Source organism: Thermobia domestica, chromosome 17 (genome assembly GCF_964235325.1).
Source record: "Thermobia domestica chromosome 17, izTheDome1.hap1.1, whole genome shotgun sequence".
Lineage (NCBI taxonomy): Eukaryota > Metazoa > Arthropoda > Insecta > Zygentoma > Lepismatidae > Thermobia > Thermobia domestica.
Genome location: NC_137470.1, coordinates 42,394,615 through 42,415,162, shown reverse-complemented (window position 1 = coordinate 42,415,162; position 20,548 = coordinate 42,394,615). Strand labels below are relative to the sequence as shown.

The 20,548-nt window shown below is 34.6% G+C and overlaps 1 protein-coding gene across 1 annotated transcript; it reads right to left on the bottom strand.

Annotated features, from left to right (window-relative positions):
• Positions 1-2,748: 2,748 nt before the first annotated feature.
• Positions 2,749-3,543, bottom strand: LOC145673996 (E3 SUMO-protein ligase KIAA1586-like). The gene has a single exon (XM_081743822.1). It carries the CDS (start codon positions 3,541-3,543, stop codon positions 2,749-2,751), a length of 795 nt encoding a protein of 264 aa, XP_081599948.1.
• Between the last annotated feature and the right edge of the window lie 17,005 nt (positions 3,544-20,548).

Here is a 20,548-nt window from a genome sequence, read left to right as displayed (position 1 = left end):
AGGCTTTATCTAGATTTTCTAATGCTCTATTCCATAAGTTTGGATCCTTTTGAGTTAAATTCATAGTACTTATTTTCCACTTAACATCTAGAGGATTGCAAACGTTATAATTGAAAACTAAGTCCATGGGACTACATTTAGTTTCTTCGTGGACCGCATTATTAACGGAAAATTCTATTTCCCATAGTCCTTTGTCCCACGAACTCTGTTTATTACCAAAATATATTCTTAACGAATTTTTAATTGTAGCCACGTATCTTTCACTGGGATTAGATGCCGCGTGATATGGTGAGATACTAATATCTTTAATCCCGTTAGCATATACAAAATCTTTAAACTTCGCTGAGGTGAAGATTGAGTGATTGTCATGACATATACTGAATATAAAACCATTTCTACACATCAATTTATACAATTTATCGATTACACTTTCTGTAGATAAGACCTTTATCGGTTCTAAGAATACTCTTTTTGAAACGGAGTCTACTACTATTAGACAGTATCGTCCCGACTTACTCTCTACCAAAGGACCTAGCAAGTCTACAGCCCAAAGTCCATTTACAATGTTCTCATACTGAGAGATTAATGTACCAGATTGTTTTCTGTTATCACTTTTATTTAATTGAAAATCTACGCAAGTAGATACGTATTCTCTTATGTCTTCTAGGATACCTCTCCAAGTAAATCTAGCACAGATCTTAGCTATTGTCTTATTAATGCTAGCATGAGAACCTGGTAAAATTTCTGTATGAAAGAATTCAATAATGCTGGGAACTAACTCCTTCGGTAAACAAACCTTATAAGGATTCCTAATTGCCTTGGTCTTTTTACAAAGAATTCCTTGGATTATTTTATAACCTTCAACCTCTTTCCTAGCTCTTATATCTTTTATAATATTAGCTAACTCTGGACCTTTGAGTTGATGTTCTTTTATGAAAATATTAGCATAAGGCATGTTCCAGATGTTAATTAAGCAATAATTATTAACCTGTTCCGAATGGGATGGTTCGGTTTCCATTTCCTCAAAATTGTTATGATCGTATAATCTAGATATGAAATCTGCTGAAATATTCATATTGGAGGCTATAGATTTTACTTCAAAATTAAATGCAAAAAGTCTATACAATAGCAATCCATATCGCTTAACCCTCCTCATATTTCTCATAGCATATACTAAACCAGAATGATCCATCCTAAGTTCGAAAGGATTATGTAAGTAGGTACTGAAAGGTTCCATTGTTTCAATTGCAGCTAACATTTCCAATAAATAAATAGGTTTGTTAAAGTCGTGTTTCTTTAAACTCCGACTGTAGAATGCAACGGGTACTAAGTTATTATTCTCATCGTACTGTTGGAGGACCCCGCCTAAACTCTTGAGAAAGCTGTCAGTATTGACTATAAATTTCTTACTTAAATCTGGAAGTTTCAACATAACATGGTTGACAAATAACTCTTTTACATCGTCGAGAGCTTTCTGCTGTTCCACTCCCCAGACAAATTCTGCTGAAGCCCCACGTAAACGTTCAATTGGTTCGATGACTTCATGAAATTGCGGTACAAACTTAGCATAATATTGTAAGAAACATCACAAAGATATTAAACCTTTTTTGTTTTTGGTGCAGGTAGTTTTCTTATGACCTCTAACCTTGAAGGATCCATATACATTTTCCCATTTTCTATAATATAACCTAAGTAAGAAATTTTATTGGAAAAGAAAGTACATTTCTTAGTTGACAAAGATAAACCTTTTTCTTCAAGTAATCTTAACACTTTTTCCAATAATTCCTTATGTGATTCAACATCTGGACTTTTACATATGAGTTCATCCATGTACCATTGAACCCCTTCGCCCTTTAATGGATATAAAAACTCAGTCAAGATTTTAGACAAAATATGGCTACCTGCAGCCAAACCAAAAGGTAAGACATTATATTCATACAATCCTTTATGCGTAAGGAAGGTAGTAAGTTGTCTACTTTCTTTTGTTAAAGGAATTGTTAAATACGCCTTTAAAATATCCAGATGACTAAATACTTTTCCATCTGATAATTCTGCCAATATATCTTCAATCCTAGGAGTGAACTGGGTATTCAAATACAAATGACGATTAAGATCTGAATAATTAACAATTAACCTCTTGGATCCGTCATTATTGTTCACCAGGAAGCATGGAAAAGCATAGTCGCTATTGCTGGGCTGAATTAAATCTGCTTCTAACATTTCATCTAAAATTTTATCCATTTCTCTTTGCGAACTTCGAGATAATGGATAAGCTTTCTTACGTATAGGAGTGTAGTCGTTAAGCTGTATTTTATAATCAAAATCTTTTATTTTTCCAACCTGCGATGCAAAAACATTAGGACATTTATTATAAATCTCATCAACGTAACCCTTGTAAGTCTGGGTTTGACTCAAGTACATCTGGATTTACTCTCAACGGACAAGCCATTTGCTCCATATGGGTATTAGAACTGCTTTCAATAGAAGGATCAACTGCACTGGCAACACTGCAAAACCCATGAACTGGACCACTGAGATGCCCCTCTCTCTCTGATACCATTTTCCGACTGGTTGACTGTCCATCAGTGTCCGACTCAAGCAAGAATAGCTTGGAAAAGTTTCCGACCGCTTCACTGCAAAATAAATCACTCGGACGAGTTTCTGTTTTCAAATTAGGGGGGAGGGTGTTTAAAGTAAAGTTTAATGGAACATAAGCACCTTCCAAAGGGAGAAACAACTTATTGTTCACTAAGTCGATGTTGCATATATATTTATATGTTCCAGAATATCGCACAAAATTGCAAAGTTACAAAGAAATTGTGGACTGCGCATGTAACTAGACAACAAATTCTGAGCCATTTCTTGCTCTCTTTTTCCTCTTGAAGTATTTACAGATACCTTCTGGCAATAATATCCTATTGCATCATACTCTTGCCATAATGCTTGTGCCATATTGAAGGTGCTGGTAACCCATCGAATATCCAACAAGGATCCAACAAATTTTAATGCATTACACACATTTGGAGCGCATTCTTCAAGTTCTTTACACATTTTAGGAGAATCATTGTACATAGAGTGTAATGATTTAATGAAATGGAAATACTGCATGCCTTCAGTCATATTCTGTAAACATTCTCCAACAATCTGTTCTAAACGATGCGAAAGACAATACCATGCAATGAGGTTTGGAAATGTGTAGCACAGCAATTCCGCTATTCGAGAATCCCTACCAAATTTAGTATCGGCACCGTTAAAAGCAATACATATCCAATGCTGGTTTAAAAACTCCTTCTCCATACCATTTCTTTCCAGGCATTCCACTAAAGCACTAAAACCAGATACCGCTGTATGCTTCTCTGCTTCTATTAAATCCAGGAAGAATTGCTGAGGATCTTCACCTCTTATAGAAGCGCGGAGATGTACACACAAAACAACACGCGAAGACATTTCTTCAATCTTATCCAAAACAACAGCAAAATTAACCTTTTTCCTGATTAATTCTGAACATAACTTTTTCCTCATTTCCTCTCCAATGTAGTTCATGATGGCTTAAGCTGAAAACGCAGAGTGAAGGGTAAGTCCCACCGAAACGCCATTGAGCTTCTGTAAACTAACAAGCGATTCATGCAAAGATAATGACTGACGTTGTTTGATAACACAATATACTGTTCTGAAGATATTTTCTGTTGTAACTGGTTCTGCATTTTCACTTTTTTACATGGTGCATATGGCATCTGTTTGCAGGTTCTTTAATGCAATGGCTTCAGCATTTTTGTGGGCTCTGGAATCTCGATGTTCATGGACCTCTTTACGTAAACGACCTAACTGCTTATTCCGACAGGAACCATAATGTGTAACAGAGCATGAAGACCATTCAGAGCTTAATCTCACTCCTTGCTCTTTCATTGGTATTCCCAACGACCGTACGGCTCTACAAACATAGCAACCTAATTTCCCTTCTTGTGCAATTAACCAATTGTTTTTCAGTTTAAATTGTTTCCACTGTTCCAATGACCATACAGAAGACCACGGTGTTTTTCGTTTATTGGATGATTCTTATGCTGTTTCTGAAGTTGATTCTTTAAGCACTGCATGAACAAGAGATGACACATTTTATGATATTGGTAAATTATCCTCTACGACACTACTTCCATTGGCTTCTGGTAGAACTGTTTTCTTTTCAGATCCTTCTTTTATATTCAGTAGTACTCTTGCTGCTGCGTCTTCCGGCGGAGTCGCTTTACTCGACTGGGGTTGGGAGGAAGCTGGAAGTGACGATTCCTTGTCGAGTTCACTCTCACTAATCAGAGCTCCAAAATCATGTGGGTCATCATCGACTTCTGACATAAAGCGATCAGTGTCCAGTTCTTCTTTCACATTAACAACTTCAGTGTTTTCTATCTGCACTGATGATTCTTCTGTTTGATAGTCACTTGGAGTACCCATGCTGCTTGGACCAGCCGGTTCCTCAGAGGGCTTTGGTGCCTCATGGTCCGCATCCGAAAAGCTTTCTTCCACTTGTCGACTTTTCTTTGTCCTGTCGACTTCTGAATCAGACTTATCACGACTTCTTTTTCCAGGATGTTGTATCTGATGATTTCGAGATGAGGGACTGTAAGACTTTCTCGCGTATCTGTTCACTGTCAGACGTACATTCTTCTTCACTTCCCAAATCTAAGCTGTCATTAGGTGCACTGCTTTGTACGTTAGAAACACTTGCTTGGTCCTGTTCAACATTATCCTTCGTTTTCACAGAAGAATCAGCTTTGGAACGATGCCGAGTACTTTTTAACTTCTTTGAACTCGCTACTTCTGAATGATCCTCTTCGAATACGTCCTTACCCTCTTCAATCTTGTATGCATCCCCTGTTAAACCTCTCACTTTCAACTGCGTACCTGTTTTCATTAATGAAGGAAATTCATTCCCGGATACAGTCACTTCGCCCAGGTACATGTAATTAAGAAGTGCTTCTAGTTCACTATACGGCACATCTTTCAAAATTATTATAGGATATCCGTTTCCATAGTTAGAAAGTAGTTCCTCAAAATAAGGACTGCAAGCAGATAAAACCACCTTATGGGCTTTGATCTCTCGTCCCTCAGCAGCCAAGGTGACATCTACAAGGCTCTGGTTCCTCAGTAAAGATTCAAAGTCTAATATTTCTAATATGTAGCACTTGGAGTATTTAAATTGTTATTTTCCTTTAATCGTTGGTTTAAAAAAATTGTTAACTTCAGATATTAAAAATAAATACATATCACATGCTCCTCTCACGCATTCTGACGACAGCAATTAGAAATGTGATTTATTACTTTAGGTACTTCAGCTCTAGTCAAATAGGTAACAGACATTTAGTATCTAAATTGTTGTTTACACAAAAATATAGTTAATTTCAGATATAAAAAATAAACACATATCACACGCTCCTCTCACGCATTCTTATAATAGCAATATGGAATGTGATTTATTACTTTAGCTACTTAAGCGCTAGTCAAATAGGTAATAGACATTGATTATTTAAATTGTTTTAATTTTAATCGTTTGATACAAAAAATATAGTTCATTTCAGATATTAAAAATAAACACATATCACAAGCTCCCCTCACGCATTCTTACGTCAGCAATGAGAAATGTGATTTTTTATTTAGCTACTTAAGCGCTATTCAAATATGTAACATACACTGATTGTTTAAATTGTTGTTGTCCCTTTATTCGTTTTTACACAAAACACACTTAACTTCAGATATAAAAATAAGCACATATCACACGATCCTCTCACGCATTCTTACGAGAGCAATGAGAAATGTGATTTATTAACTTAGCTACTTAAGCGCTAGTGATATAGGTAACAGACATTTAGTATTTAAATTGTTGTTTACACAAAGATATAGTTAATTTCAGATATAAAAATAAACACATATCACACGCTCCTCTCACACATTCTTGCGATAGCAATGTGAAATGTGATTTATTTATTTTGCGTCTTAAGCAACAATCAAATAGGTAACATACATTGAGTATTTAAATTGTTGTTGTCCCTTTAATCGCTTTTACACAAATCATAATTAATTTCTGATATAAAAATTAAAACATATCACAGGATCCTCTCACGCATTCTGACGACAGCAATGTGAAATGTGAATTATTACTTTAGCTACTTAAACGCTAGTCAAGTAGGTAACGGGCATTTACTATTTAAATTGTTGTTTACACAAAAATATAGTTAATTTCAGATTTTAAAAATAAACATATATCACACGCTAGTCTCACGAATTCTTACGACAGCAATGATAAATGTTATTTATTACTTTAGCTACTTAAGCGTGTAACGTGCCTCGATGGACGCCGTTCTGGGCCGCTGGATATTAGATCCAGGACAACTATATAAAGTATTTGAGGGGTTAGAGTTGTTAGATCTATTTTCTCTATCATAAGAAATTAACTGCTGTATTATCAAATCTCTGGCTAAAGATTATGAATCTGAATAAATTTAACATTAAATTCAAATATATTAATAATACACTTACGGACTGCACTAGAAATATACCGTTTTATAGGTAATTCAATATCAGGTTCTTTTAAACGGAAAATCAGTAAATTATATTTTCTTATTTTATTTAGGAAAAACAAAAATAATAAACTATAAAAATTTTTCGAAAATACAGATTAAATATTGAAACAATCGAAGAAAATTTTAACAGTTACGAAATATCTATAAGTACAATATCCGTTCATACAAGCTAACACGTGTTCAAGTAGATCACAAGGATACATTAACTGACACTACTTGATTACTTCAATAATATAAATAACTCGTTGATAATTAATTCCTTATTGAATTCCTCCTTTGATTCATATAGATTTTAGAACAATTAAATATATTTCACAATGTGATAAATTGAATAAATTACTAGTATTTAAATTGAAAATGTATAACACTCACCATTAGACAATGTCACTATAATGCCTTGTTAAATACCAGCCAGGAGGAGTATTTCACAATATAGCCTCTGAATTCCATCAAATTATCACACATTTAGACACCAATTACAGATTTATATAAATTATAATATTATATAACACTTGATTAACTTTATGAGAACTTTAACACTTTTAGCCAACTCTGATATTAAATTACTTGAACTTGATATTAAATCACCCAGTTCTACATTTCGTTCCGAATGGCCGCTTAGGTACCCCGCAGCTCATTCGAAACTCAGTAGTTCTAAAGTTTTCCTCTAGAGGCGCTGCATATGCCGAGTGTTCGGAAGTTTAACATAACCTCTAGGATAACATGATTTCTATCACTTTCTTACATTTTTTTATCCAGAATTAAGTGTGATAAAACTTATCACACGCAACAAATATCGCCCTCCCGGCATTAAAAAGTTGAGGCAACTTTTTATTTAATTAATTTAACTATATTAAGATATTCATTTCGACCTTTAATTATGAATTTAATTTCTAGGCTCTCTGTACTTTTTAGTTAAACTCACGTGGCTTTTTCGTATGTCCCTAGGATTATTAACGTTTACAACTCTAATAGTATTTCTACCTAAGAAACTCTCAATCTGATAGGGCCCAAGCCATTTTGCACATATTGATTTAGTTCTCTTTTCTTTCAGTGAAGACAAAACCTGTGACTTAATTAATACTTTATCGCCAATCCTATAGTCTGTTTCAACTCGTCTTTGATCATACAATTTCTTTTTACGTTTCCAGGCTTTATCTAGATTTTCTAATGCTCTATTCCATAAGTTTGGATCCTTTTGAGTTAAATTCATAGTACTTATTTTCCACTTAACATCTAGAGGATTGCAAACGTTATAATTGAAAACTAAGTCCATGGGACTACATTTAGTTTCTTCGTGGACCGCATTATTAACGGAAAATTCTATTTCCCATAGTCCTTTGTCCCACGAACTGTGTTTATTACCAAAATATATTCTTAACGAATTTTTAATTGTAGCCACGTATCTTTCACTGGGATTAGATGCCGCGTGATATGGTGAGATACTAATATCTTTAATCCCGTTAGCATATACAAAATCTTTAAACTTCGCTGAGGTGAAGATTGAGTGATTGTCATGACATATACTGAATATAAAACCATTTCTACACATCAATTTATACAATTTATCGATTACACTTTCTGTAGATAAGACCTTTATCGGTTCTAAGAATACTCTTTTTGAAACGGAGTCTACTACTATTAGACAGTATCGTCCCGACTTACTCTCTACCAAAGGACCTAGCAAGTCTACAGCCCAAAGTCCATTTACAATGTTCTCATACTGAGAGATTAATGTACCAGATTGTTTTCTGTTATCACTTTTATTTAATTGAAAATCTACGCAAGTAGATACGTATTCTCTTATGTCTTCTAGGATACCTCTCCAAGTAAATCTAGCACAGATCTTAGCTATTGTCTTATTAATGCTAGCATGAGAACCTGGTAAAATTTCTGTATGAAAGAATTCAATAATGCTGGGAACTAACTCCTTCGGTAAACAAACCTTATAGGGATTCCTAATTGCCTTGGTCTTTTTACAAAGAATTCCTTGGATTATTTTATAACCTTCAACCTCTTTCCTAGCTCTTATATCTTTTATAATATTAGCTAACTCTGGATCTTTGAGTTGATGTTCTTTTGTGGAATCATTAGCATAAGGCATGTTACAGATGTTAATTAAGCAATAATTATTAACCTGTTCCGCATGGGATGGTTCGGTTTTCATTTCCTCAAAATTGTTATGATCGTATAATCTAGATATGAAATCTGCTGAAATATTCATATTGGAGGCTATAGATTTTACTTCAAAATTAAACGCAAAAAGTCTATACAATAGCGATCCATATCGCTTAACCCTCCTCATATTTCTCATAGCATATACTAAACCAGAATGATCCATCCTAAGTTCGAAAGGATTATGTAAGTAGGTACTGAAAGGTTCCATTGTTTCAATTGCAGCTAACATTTCCAATAAATTAATAGGTTTGTTAAAGTCGTGTTTCTTTAAACTCCGACTGTAAAATGCAATGACTGTAATGACTATAAATTTCTTACTTAAATCTGAAAGTTTCAACATAACATGGTTGACAAATAACTCTTTTTACATCGTCGAGAGCTTTCTGCTGTTCCGCTCCCCGGACAAATTCTGCTGAAGCCCCACGTAAACGTTCAATTGGTTCCATGACTTCATGAAATTGTGGTACAAACTTAGCATAATATTGTAAGAAACAACACAAAGATATTAAACCATTTTTTTGTTTTTGGTGCAGGTAGTTTTCTTATGACCTCTAACCTTGAAAGATCCATATACATTTTCCCATTTTCTATAATATAACCTAAGTAAGAAATTTTATTGGAAAAGAAAGTACATTTCTTAGTTGACAAAGTTAAACCTTTTTCTTCAAGTAATCTTAACACTTTTTCCAATAATTCCTTATGTGATTCAACATCTGGACTTTTACATATGAGTTCATCCATGTACCATTGAACCCCTTCGTCCTTTAATGGATATAACAACTCAGTCAAGATTTTAGACAAAACATAAATATACGTGGCGGTTTTCGACTTGCCACCTGGTACCACATGATTAGGTACCTCCTAATAAAGATATTCCACCTACCCGTAACATCCCTTCATTCCAAATCCCACGGACTTAAAAATGCACCTGGACTATACTGAAGCTGTGAATATTCTGACTTCTCCTTAACAGAGTTGGATTCTTATATAATTCCTATCAATGAAATAAATCCCGATTCATTTCGTCTACTAGACGTAGATGATCGTATTGTATTACCAATTAATATTGACATTCGTATCCTAATTGCCGCTGCAGGCGTCATTCACTCATGGGCCTTGGAATTAAGGCAGATGCTACACCAGGACGTTTGAATAAAGTAGCAGCTAATATTACACGTACAAGACTATTCTTTGGTCAATGCTCAGAAATCAGTGGACCAATCACAGCTTTATACCAATTGTCGTTGAGGCCTGCCCTCATTCAGTATTTATGAACTGAATAACAAAAATGATGCAAGAACTTTCATTGGATTGCTGAAAGTAAGCAATGGTTTCTTAAACCAAAAGATAGTAAAATAACAAATACTTCCAATGGGAAAAAATAGTTAAATTATAACATAAGCATATCAAGCTTAAATTATTATTCAATAGTATTTTTCTATTCCTAAAATATCCACTTTAAAATGGCTCATATTATTTATTATATTATCCTTATCCTACCTCCTATTTGCATCTATTATATATTTTAATTCAGACACACCCTATCCTGTCTTAGACAGCACTAACATCAACAAACAACCATAAATTAAAAATGATAACAAACCTCTTTTCAACCTTTGACCCCTCTACTTCAATTATATACATATCATTCAATTGGCTTATAACAGTAATTGGACTTCTAATTATTCCAATTTCTACCTGGACAATCAAGCATCTTATGAAATAAAATTACCCTAACTCTTCATAAGGAATTCAAAACTATTCTCGGCCCTACTAGCCACCAAGGGAGATCCTTCCTATTTATTTTCCTATTCTCCTTCATCTTTTTCTACAGCCTTATATGTCTATTTCCATATGTATTTACCAGCTCTAGTCTTTTAACTTTTACATTAACCTTAGCTCTTCCTCTTTGAATAAGTTTTATGATTTATGGTTGAATTAATCACACCCAACACATATTCGCTCACCTCGTTCCTTCTGGAACTCCGGCCCCTCTTATACCATTCATAGTATGTATTGAAATAATCAGTAACATCATCCGGCCTGGAAGCCTAGCTGTACGACTGATAGCAAACATAATTGCAGGTCATCTCCTGCTAACATTACTAGGTAATACGGGCCCTTCTTTATTCCTCTCCATGCTTTCATTATTAATAATTGGCCAAATTACCCTACTAATACTAGAATCTGCTGTTGCAGTAATTCAATCCTATGTATTTGCAGTCCTAGTTACACTATATGCAAGAGAAGTTACTTATGTCAGCACCACAAAATCACCCCTACCATATTGTTGATAAAAGTCCTTGACCACTTACCGGAGCCCTCGGGGCCTTAATTACAACTACGGGCCTCAATAAATGATTTCATCAATATGACCCCTCCCTATTTTTCCTTGGTATATCAATCACATTATTAACTATAATTCAGTGATGACGAGATGTAACTCGAAAAGGAACATACCAAGAATTATACACCATACAAGTCACATTAGGTCTTCCATGAGGTATAATTTTATTTATTATTTCTGAAGTATTCTTTGTTGTTTCATTCTTTTGAGCCTTCTTCCATAGTAGACTAGCACCAACTGTAGAAATTGGATCTTGTTGTCAAGTTTTTTATACATTGCTTTTGATTTCTTCTAAGCAATATTCAGCATTTTCGTTCTTCCGAAAACATGAAAATTAAATATAGCATCTTCATTCAGCAAATATGACACTGTAAGCTATACACTTTTGGGAAACAGTAGATGGAGCACCGAATCTTCCATTCTTGCAAGTGTTGAAGCTAATAATAAATGAAGAGAAAGTACATTTTAGAACAGTGATCGCCAAATCGTCGATCGCGAGTTACTAGAAGCTCGCAGGGACAGTTTCGGTAGATCGCGTTAACGCTCAGGTCGGTTAGAACTGGAAATGCAAGTTTATAAGCAATAAAAAAGTGTAAGATTTGCTTTTTGAAAAAGTTAGTAGTTCTTTTTATTGATAGCTCACAGTACGACATAAAAATGGTACGGTAGCTCAGAAGATTCACAAGTTTGGCAACCATTGGTTTAGAAGATAGTTAATGCTCTATTGGTATTCTCAATTGGTATGCTCTATTGGTATGAGAGTGCTCGATGATTTATTCTCCCTTGACCCCCGAAAAAAATAATGACATTGGCACTCATAAAAACTGCCCTTGCTTGCATAAATGTGTAATTGCGCTTTTTATATTAATTGGGGAACACTGAATTGGATGAAAATATCTTGAAACATATCCGTCCATAGGGTCACGAATTCAAACTTGAGCTCTCTGAAGCACTGCTTTTGTTAACGGTGAAAGTGCCCACGCTTAGAAACATTTCTAATTGTAGTTTCCATAGTGATATAGGGATTCTAAATTTATTAGAACTATTCTAAACATATTTGTCCATGACATTACACAAAAAGAAAGATCTTGAGATCTTTGATCTCAATGGCTTCTGATCTAACCATAATTAACTAAACTCTCTCATTCGCCGTGAAAGAGCAGTCACGTGGAAGGTAATGAAGATTTTGAGAGCAATGCAAAGTTAAGGAAACACAATTATTGTAACTTCAATTTACAAATTCCGTTAAGAAGAACTGTAAGCCGTTTATTTTCTGTGACTTGGTCTGCTCCAAGAAAGTAGCTGCTATACTCACTTCTAAATTTGTTTCTCTTTGATAAGATTATCACTCAGATCATCAAAATAGGTTGTAATTAATTTCTCGATTCCACCATTGCCATCCAAAATGTTTGTTCTCAGTACGGTTTCGAAAGTAGCATAAATATCTCTCATTTCTGCACACCGAAAAAACGAAAAACCATCCTGTGTACTAAAATAAATTTAAAAAAAATAAATAAAAAAAACAATATTTTAAATTGCTTTTAGCTACAGTTTTATCTGGAAGTGTTTCAAATCGTCCACCGAAACTCAAAAACGCAAAACTCATGTCTGTGGACCCCTCTCTTTCTCCCTCTCCCGCCTAACGTTGCAAAATCTGAAATGGCACCATTGATTCAGACCTTAAACCTCTTACACCTTTATGCATGGTAACCTTAAGAGATTTAATTGTTTATTTTAGTATCAAATTAGTTATCTTTCCACTGCAGGATTCATCTTCTTACATTTGCAATTCAAACATTCAAGAAAGGTTCAAATTGAGAGAAGCATAATCTGTGCGTATACTTCTGATATCCCATCACAGTACAAATTGTATTGATTTTGAGTATTTTGCACAACTTTCTCTACTTTTGGTAGTTTTTCTGCTTTTGATTTTATTGTTTCAATTTGTGCACAGTACATCTTGTTTCAGAAAGGCTGTGAAGAAAAGAGATTGTCCAACAGAGCATTTAAATAATATTTGTGATAATCTCTGTGAGCTTGAAAACAGCCAAGTAGCAGTACAACAGCGCTAAATTCTTTACCAACCAATGAGCAAAATTTAATTTTTGTTACCAAGTGCATTTAAATGATCCTTAAGTTCAAATAATTAAATGCATTTTGTTTAATTTAATATCTAGGGAAGTTATAAAAAATGGAAGAAAAGATCATTAATCTCGCTTTTCGCGAAAGTCCGGATCCCCGACGTTTGTCGGGATTACCACCTCGTTATGACGGTCCTATGGTATGCTTATTCGCGTATCCTCCTGATTCTTTGTTCTTACCCGCTGGTTCAGTGATGTTGCTAATCTTCTTTATGACGTGGTAGAACTTGCTGCTCGAATCGAAATCGAAGAAATATTGCGATGGCGGAATTGAAAACTGTTTTTTTAGGATATACTTATAACCTGGGTTGAGTGTTTTGATCAGATTATTACTAAATGAATTAAATAATAATTAATCAGATGAATATATAAATTTGATAATGTATTTTATGAAAAGTATAAATATTGGACACTTACTTATTGAAGAAGAATTCTTATAAAATAAGAAAAAGATATTATTGCAATGTGAATATTTTTTGTGATATATGTTAAACATACACATACCATCCGGAACTAGGTATGTTTACAAGTTGACCTTTTCATGCTGGTACCAGGGGCGGATCTAGGACCGACTTCTGGGGACGCGTGTGTTGACATACTGCTACTTTAAGGGCTCCAAACTTTGGGATGGGTTTTATTTATATATATAAGATAAGAACGTTTCTTCTTTTTTGGGGGGAGATAACCCCGCCTGGATCCGTCCCTGGCTGGTACTTCTATATCGCTCTTTCAACCGCAAGCACAACTTGTTTTATATTGGTTGCTGACATAGCATTTGATCGTAAGATACCTGATAGTATTTGCATGTTTGGACTTTGTTTTTTTGCACATTATTTTGCATTAATACAGTTTGAATTGGAATTTCTGCTTATTTTGATTTATTATTGTTATGTTATTCTTATTATTATTCTTATAATTCTTCTTCTTCTTCTTCTTATTATTATTATTTGAATTATGATAATAAGATTTATTTTACGTAAATAGGATAGGAAATGAATCTCTGAATTGTTATTTCCTTATAATATTCACTATTCGTCATGATATATATAGGTGGGATAGTGGTAGCTTTTTGCATGCTGTAGGAAATTTCTATAAATATATGATCATGTGATTTAGTATGTGAAACCGGTATATAGAAATACTAATATCTAACATTTAGATGTGATTTCTTTAATTGTATGACCTATTATTTAAATGCGAAATTATACGTTACAACTCACTGATGTGTAGAATTCAGTTAATAATTTATATTGCTAATTACGGAGAGCATATGATTTTAGTTTACTTTAGGATTGTGTCATTTAGATTTTAATTTTTAGTGTGTGTGTGTGTGTGTGTGTGTGTGTGTGTGTTTGTGCATCCTGGCTGTTATGTAATTAGCAACAACGAAAAAACAATTTGAAAAATGCGTAGAAGACTTGTTTACCAACTTAATACCGATCTGTTTACATTTTTTGTTGCATATGTATAAGAATAGATATTACACACATAAAACGAATATGTTTGGAACTGAAATTGTATTTTAGGTATCTTGGAGGGAGGATTTTTTAGAGACAAACTCTTTTTGTTTTGTTAGGTACTTACTTTTTCTATTTAGTATACAAAGAGCGCTGCATTTTTTGTTAAATTTACCACATTAATGAATATACATTTAAGATATTAGAGCAGAATTTAATAATTTAATAACAAACTTAATACAACTTGTATTTAAAATAAGGGATACATTACGTATTAGGTCAAGTTAAGCGTGAATTTTACTAATTGGATTTTTTATTTACTATGGGAACTACCTTATAGGATGTGTGAAAGATATAGTAGCACACCACTATTTTACTAGAACTTACATTAGTTTCATGCTGTTTTGCTTGCACGAAATTAATAGTGCCGGATCGATTTCCATTGGAATTATTTAGATTATGCTTTGAAATTAGATTTTTTTACTTACAGTGGGAAACTTTATATTTATGATTAGTTGGAAAACTTTTTGCCGCATCTGAACGGAATAAACGCTTATTGCAGGGTAATTGTTGTTTTTTGTAGACTGATTAAAAAATATGATTTCAGAAATATTAGTTTTACGGATAGTTTCATTATTAATTGAACTAAAAGTCCAATGCGCTAGAGGTTAGAGCCGCACACTTAATACTTTTAAGTTGATTGACCTAGGATTATGCCTGCTAGGGTAAAGGACACGCTGATGATGGGAAGTGATTGAAATGCTAGAATGAGAATATGGGAGGAAACGTGAGAATTCTGAGGAAATTCCTTATGCACGATGCTTGTCCATTAAAAACGTACATAGTCCAGAATTGAATCTAGAGTATTGGCGCTACCAATTATGCAGTGTGCTCCAAGTAGAGTCGAATTACAATCCTTTTGCTTCACACTTGAATGTGCTACGAGGGTCGGTGATAAGTTCTCGGCCCGACCCCTTTTGTCTGTACTACCCTCATGTAATTGATGTCAAGTGAAATGTTGATCTTTTATAAGCTTAAGTACCAAATTTCGAGATTCTGCCATGAACGGTTTTTATTTTACATGTAATTGAATGAACCATGGGGGAGCTAGATGTCAAATTCACCAAAGAGGAGTTGCGAGGTCTAATGAAGTTCTTCTTCCTGCAACAGAAGTCGCCCAAGGAAATCCATGGTTGCATGCTAGACACATTGGGTGGACAGTGCCCTTCATACTCCACTGTGAAGAAATGGTGTGCGAACTTCAAGCGTGGTGAATTTTCAACAGAAGATGGTGGCAGGTGTGCCAGGCCAGTCACAGTGTCAACTCCGGAAAAAGTGGACCAGATTCATGACCTGATTTTGAGCAACAGACGGATTTCGCTTCAGGAGATAGCTGACAAAGTGCACATGTCCAAAGAACGCGTTGGGTCAATAATCCATGATCAGTTGGACATGCGCAAGCTTTCTGAGAAATGCATTCCGAAATGTTTGAACGCGGATCAGAAACGTGAACGTGAGAGATCATCGCAGGTGATTTTACGGCATTTTGCGAACTCCAAGGACGATTTTTTGAACTGGTTTGTTACTCAGGATAAAACGTTGTTGCATTACTTTGATCCGGAAACCAAACAGCAATCATGCGAGTGGCGCCACTCATGATCTCCAAGGCCAAAAAAATTCAAAGCACGAAAGTCCGCAGAGAAGGTGCTTGCCTGGATATTCTGGGATAAGGATGGTGTTTTGCTCTCAGACTACCTTCCAAAGGGCCAAGCCATAACTGCAGAGTATTACTGCAGTCTGCTGGCTAAGATAAAGGACGCTATTAAAGAAAAGCGCCGGGGAAAGTTGACACGAGGTGTCTTCTTCTTGCAGGATAGTGCTCCCATTCACAAGGCTGGCAGAACAATGGATTTTCTGAGGGACCTAGGGTTTCAGTGCATTGACCACCCACCTTACTCGCCAGATCGTGGGGGCCGCGGTGGCTCAGTGGTAGAGCGTTCACCTCTGGTGCTTGGGGTCCCGGGTTCGATCCCAGCCCCCGCCAAGTGAACCTTGTGGTGGACATACACCGTGTGCGTGGGTATTCTCGGGGTTCTCCCGTTTCCTCCCACTTTCTTCATTCCACCATTTCATTCATTACTCATCATCACCGTCTCCTTTAGCCTAACCGGCATAACCGTGGGACGTAAAACTCAAAGATTTCATTTTCATTTTTTCGCCAGATCGTGCCCCTTCTGATTGCTATTTGTTTCCAAAACTCAAAACAGCACTGAAAGGGCAGATATTTGACACTGATGAAGAGGTGATAACAGCTGCAGAACAGTTTTTTGCAGAACTTGAGAATTTTTTGGAGGGGGAGGGGTTGGAAAAGGTGCACGAGCGAAGTGCCAAGTGTGTTGACCTTCGAGGGGACTATGTTGAATAGCCTCACGCTTTCATGTCTGCAGCTTAAGTCCTTCTGTGTCGGGCCGAGAACTTATCATCCCACCCTCGTAGTTGGTTACTCATTTCCTATGCTACATATTATTAGTTTATTACATAAGTTATTTTTTATATTGATTCGTTTTATGGACATTTAAAATTATTTGTTATTACCTTGGTAGGTAAAATTGTTTTGTCTCGAAATTTTATGTTACATGTTTCGATTGTTTACCGTAAAAATATTATTCAAGAAGTATATGTGAATTTGATAGAGTATTTGACATGATTTAATTGAAGTTGGGAATCAGAGATTTACTCATTGACATGAGGTGTGTATATACAACACACTGTTATTTAGTATCGATGTATTTAAATTTACAACACAAGAGAATAGTAGAATATGACATAACTTGTATTATATTTATACTGTAGAAACTTATCCTGCAGAACCATTATTTGAAGATTTGATTGACTACCGATCGCATTAGCTAAAGTAGGTCCTTTAGGAGATTTAATATGTAAAGAGATACAGAATAAATACACGATATTACTGTATGATGATGAAAATGATTGACACTTTATTGATGCGATAATAGATATATGATTATTTGCTTTGTAGGAAAAAAAAATCATGTAAATTTGTGTTAATTAAGATTTCTGATTGTAAGATAGAACTTTGTTTGATGCTATGTAGCTTACTTATAGAGGATGATTAAAACCTTGTCGAATTATATACACAGTATTCAAGCTCGAAAGCTGTTTAGTGTATTATATTAATGTGACAATACCAGGATCAACTAGAAATTAATTTGCTGTAACTTATTATGCCATATTAGAAATATTTTATCAGAACTGCTAAATATATTTGAAATAAGATTGAAGACAGAGAACTTTGCTGTAATTTAGCAATGATTAATATTTGCTTACTGTATTGACTGGACCTTTAATTATGAGTTATCATACCTTCACTCTTTTAGTACTTTATTGTAACCTGTGTTGCATACATTTTAGGCTAATTTAGTTGGTGTTGACTATTTGATTGTACATATTACAGTAGGATTAGAATTTATTTTATATTTGAAATATGACACAATATTAACAACCTTCCCCCGTCGTGCCTAGATTGCATGGGGATAAAACGATAATTGACGGTCGAAGATCGCTGCTACTCACCATCTGTCATGAGTAGGTTTGAGGAGGACAGAAGTAAACCACATTAAATTAACTTTGAATTAAATCTTTGTATTTTCATAAATATCGTGTAATACGGTTGTAAGTCGTAGACTGTGTATAAACGCCAGATCACATATCTAAAGCATCTAAGAAGTTAACCACGAATAACTCGAACATAGCTGAGATACACATACCTTCGAGTAATTATGCCTGGAACTGATGTCGATGTTCTGGAAGATGAATATCTCGCTGTCAATAGTCTGTAGTAGCTGACTATTGTTAAACCATAATCCACTTTAATGGTTTACTGGAAAGTAGTAGATCTCCTGATCTAATCGTAGACTGGAATCACAGCTAAGTAACAACTGTGTTAAAAGTATCAGTGGTTCTCAATGTGAATACTCAATGTATGATGATCCAACTCTGCTCCATCTGACTGATCCCAATCTTTTAGGACCATGAGTTTTTATACTCGGATTCCAGACCTCCTGGAATTCATTGTTGTTGATTTTCTGTATATCTCAGCTATTAGTAAAACATTGGTTTCACCCGAATTACATCGTGATCAAATTCTCAGACGAACAAATTTCTGCAAACTCAACGATTATGCCACAGTCAAAGTGTGTCAATGTTATAGTATTACAAATTGATGACAATTCATTCCTGAATCAAAACATTACAAATTACAAATTACAATAGCATACGAACTGACGACTTAGCGTCTAGCCGTAGCAAACATAACATTCATCACATATACAAAACATTGATGTAAACATAAAAACACACACGTGTTTACATTATATGACAACATTGAATTTCTTTTATTCTGACATAACATTCAATAATTAAATATGCTTCCTTTCCCAAAATAATATATTCCTAAATAATATCAATCGTATGTATCAACATGCCCCTCCTTCAAAATGAGGGAACTCCGTTCTCGACTCAATTTCTTCCCTGAAATTGACCATAAAAATAATTGAGTATATTTATCCATCACCCTGTATATATATCGTTATATTCCTTTAACTATTTTTCATATTTAAAAATCTTTAAAAACATCATTTATTTACATTCATTGTTATTAAAAAAACTTGTCAAGAGTCCTCATAAAAGTATGGGCTCCTGCCATCTGTTGAGTTATATACATAACTACTTGTAATTGTCTAGCACGTCTTGTGCTCTTGAACACACATACATATATTATCCTGTTCTCGTTCTCGGAAACTTTCCGCTACATTCAGTCGCAAAGTCCAAACCAGTGTTTATTATCTCTGCACTTGTCTCACTAGTATCAGTGTCCATATCACTGATGCTTCCAATGAATATAATGCACTTTATTATACACTATTTAACTTGTTATAATATACTAATATACTAATAAACAACGTCTCTTGTCGTTGCATAATTTTAGAACACAAAAATAAAACTTGAAAAATATTAATCACTTCATTAATGGTAAGTTTCTTATCCGTACAGTTAGTAACTCCGAAAAATGTTGTATCAGCAACGTTTTTGACACTGACATTGAAAAATCTCCACGTCTCATCCTATTTGCCGCGTCGCTTCGATAGTTTTAGTTGACTATGAATACGTGCTCCGCACTTTTCGTTAAAATTTTGGGAATTGTTCACAGGATTATCACATCACACGGTCTAACGTACAGTTTTTCGCTTTTCGAGTTTGTAGATGAAAGTCTATCCGTGTTTTCCGTTTCGAAATTGGATAATTTCGTGATTTTTAGTGCATCCCTCTTATTTTTGGTGCAGTGAAGCCTCCCGTGTATACCAACAGTGTCCGAGTTATTTTGTGATACTTCTGTATGCTTGTGATTGTGATCTGCATTATTTTCAGTGCTAATTGTGTGCTTATTAGTGTGATTTTTATCTACTTCTGCATAGATTGGAAATAATCCGCAGTTTTCTATGTTACTAATATCGTCATATACCTTTTTATTCTCTACACTTCCTTCCTTTCTACTAAATCTACGTAATTTAATAACTATATACATTATAATTATAGACGTCGCAAGTACTAATACTGTTAAAGATGTTAACGCAATAGTAAGTACCATAAACTTCTTCTCCATAATGCCTGTAAATAAATAACTAAGTGTGAAATCGCGTATTTATTTTTCTTAAATACTAATATTGCTACATCTCGGTCTATGACTCTCTTCTGTAAAATATTACATACATTTTGCATAGGCCTAGTCTGAATGTTCAAAAATCGTTCATTATTCTCTATAAAATGCATAAT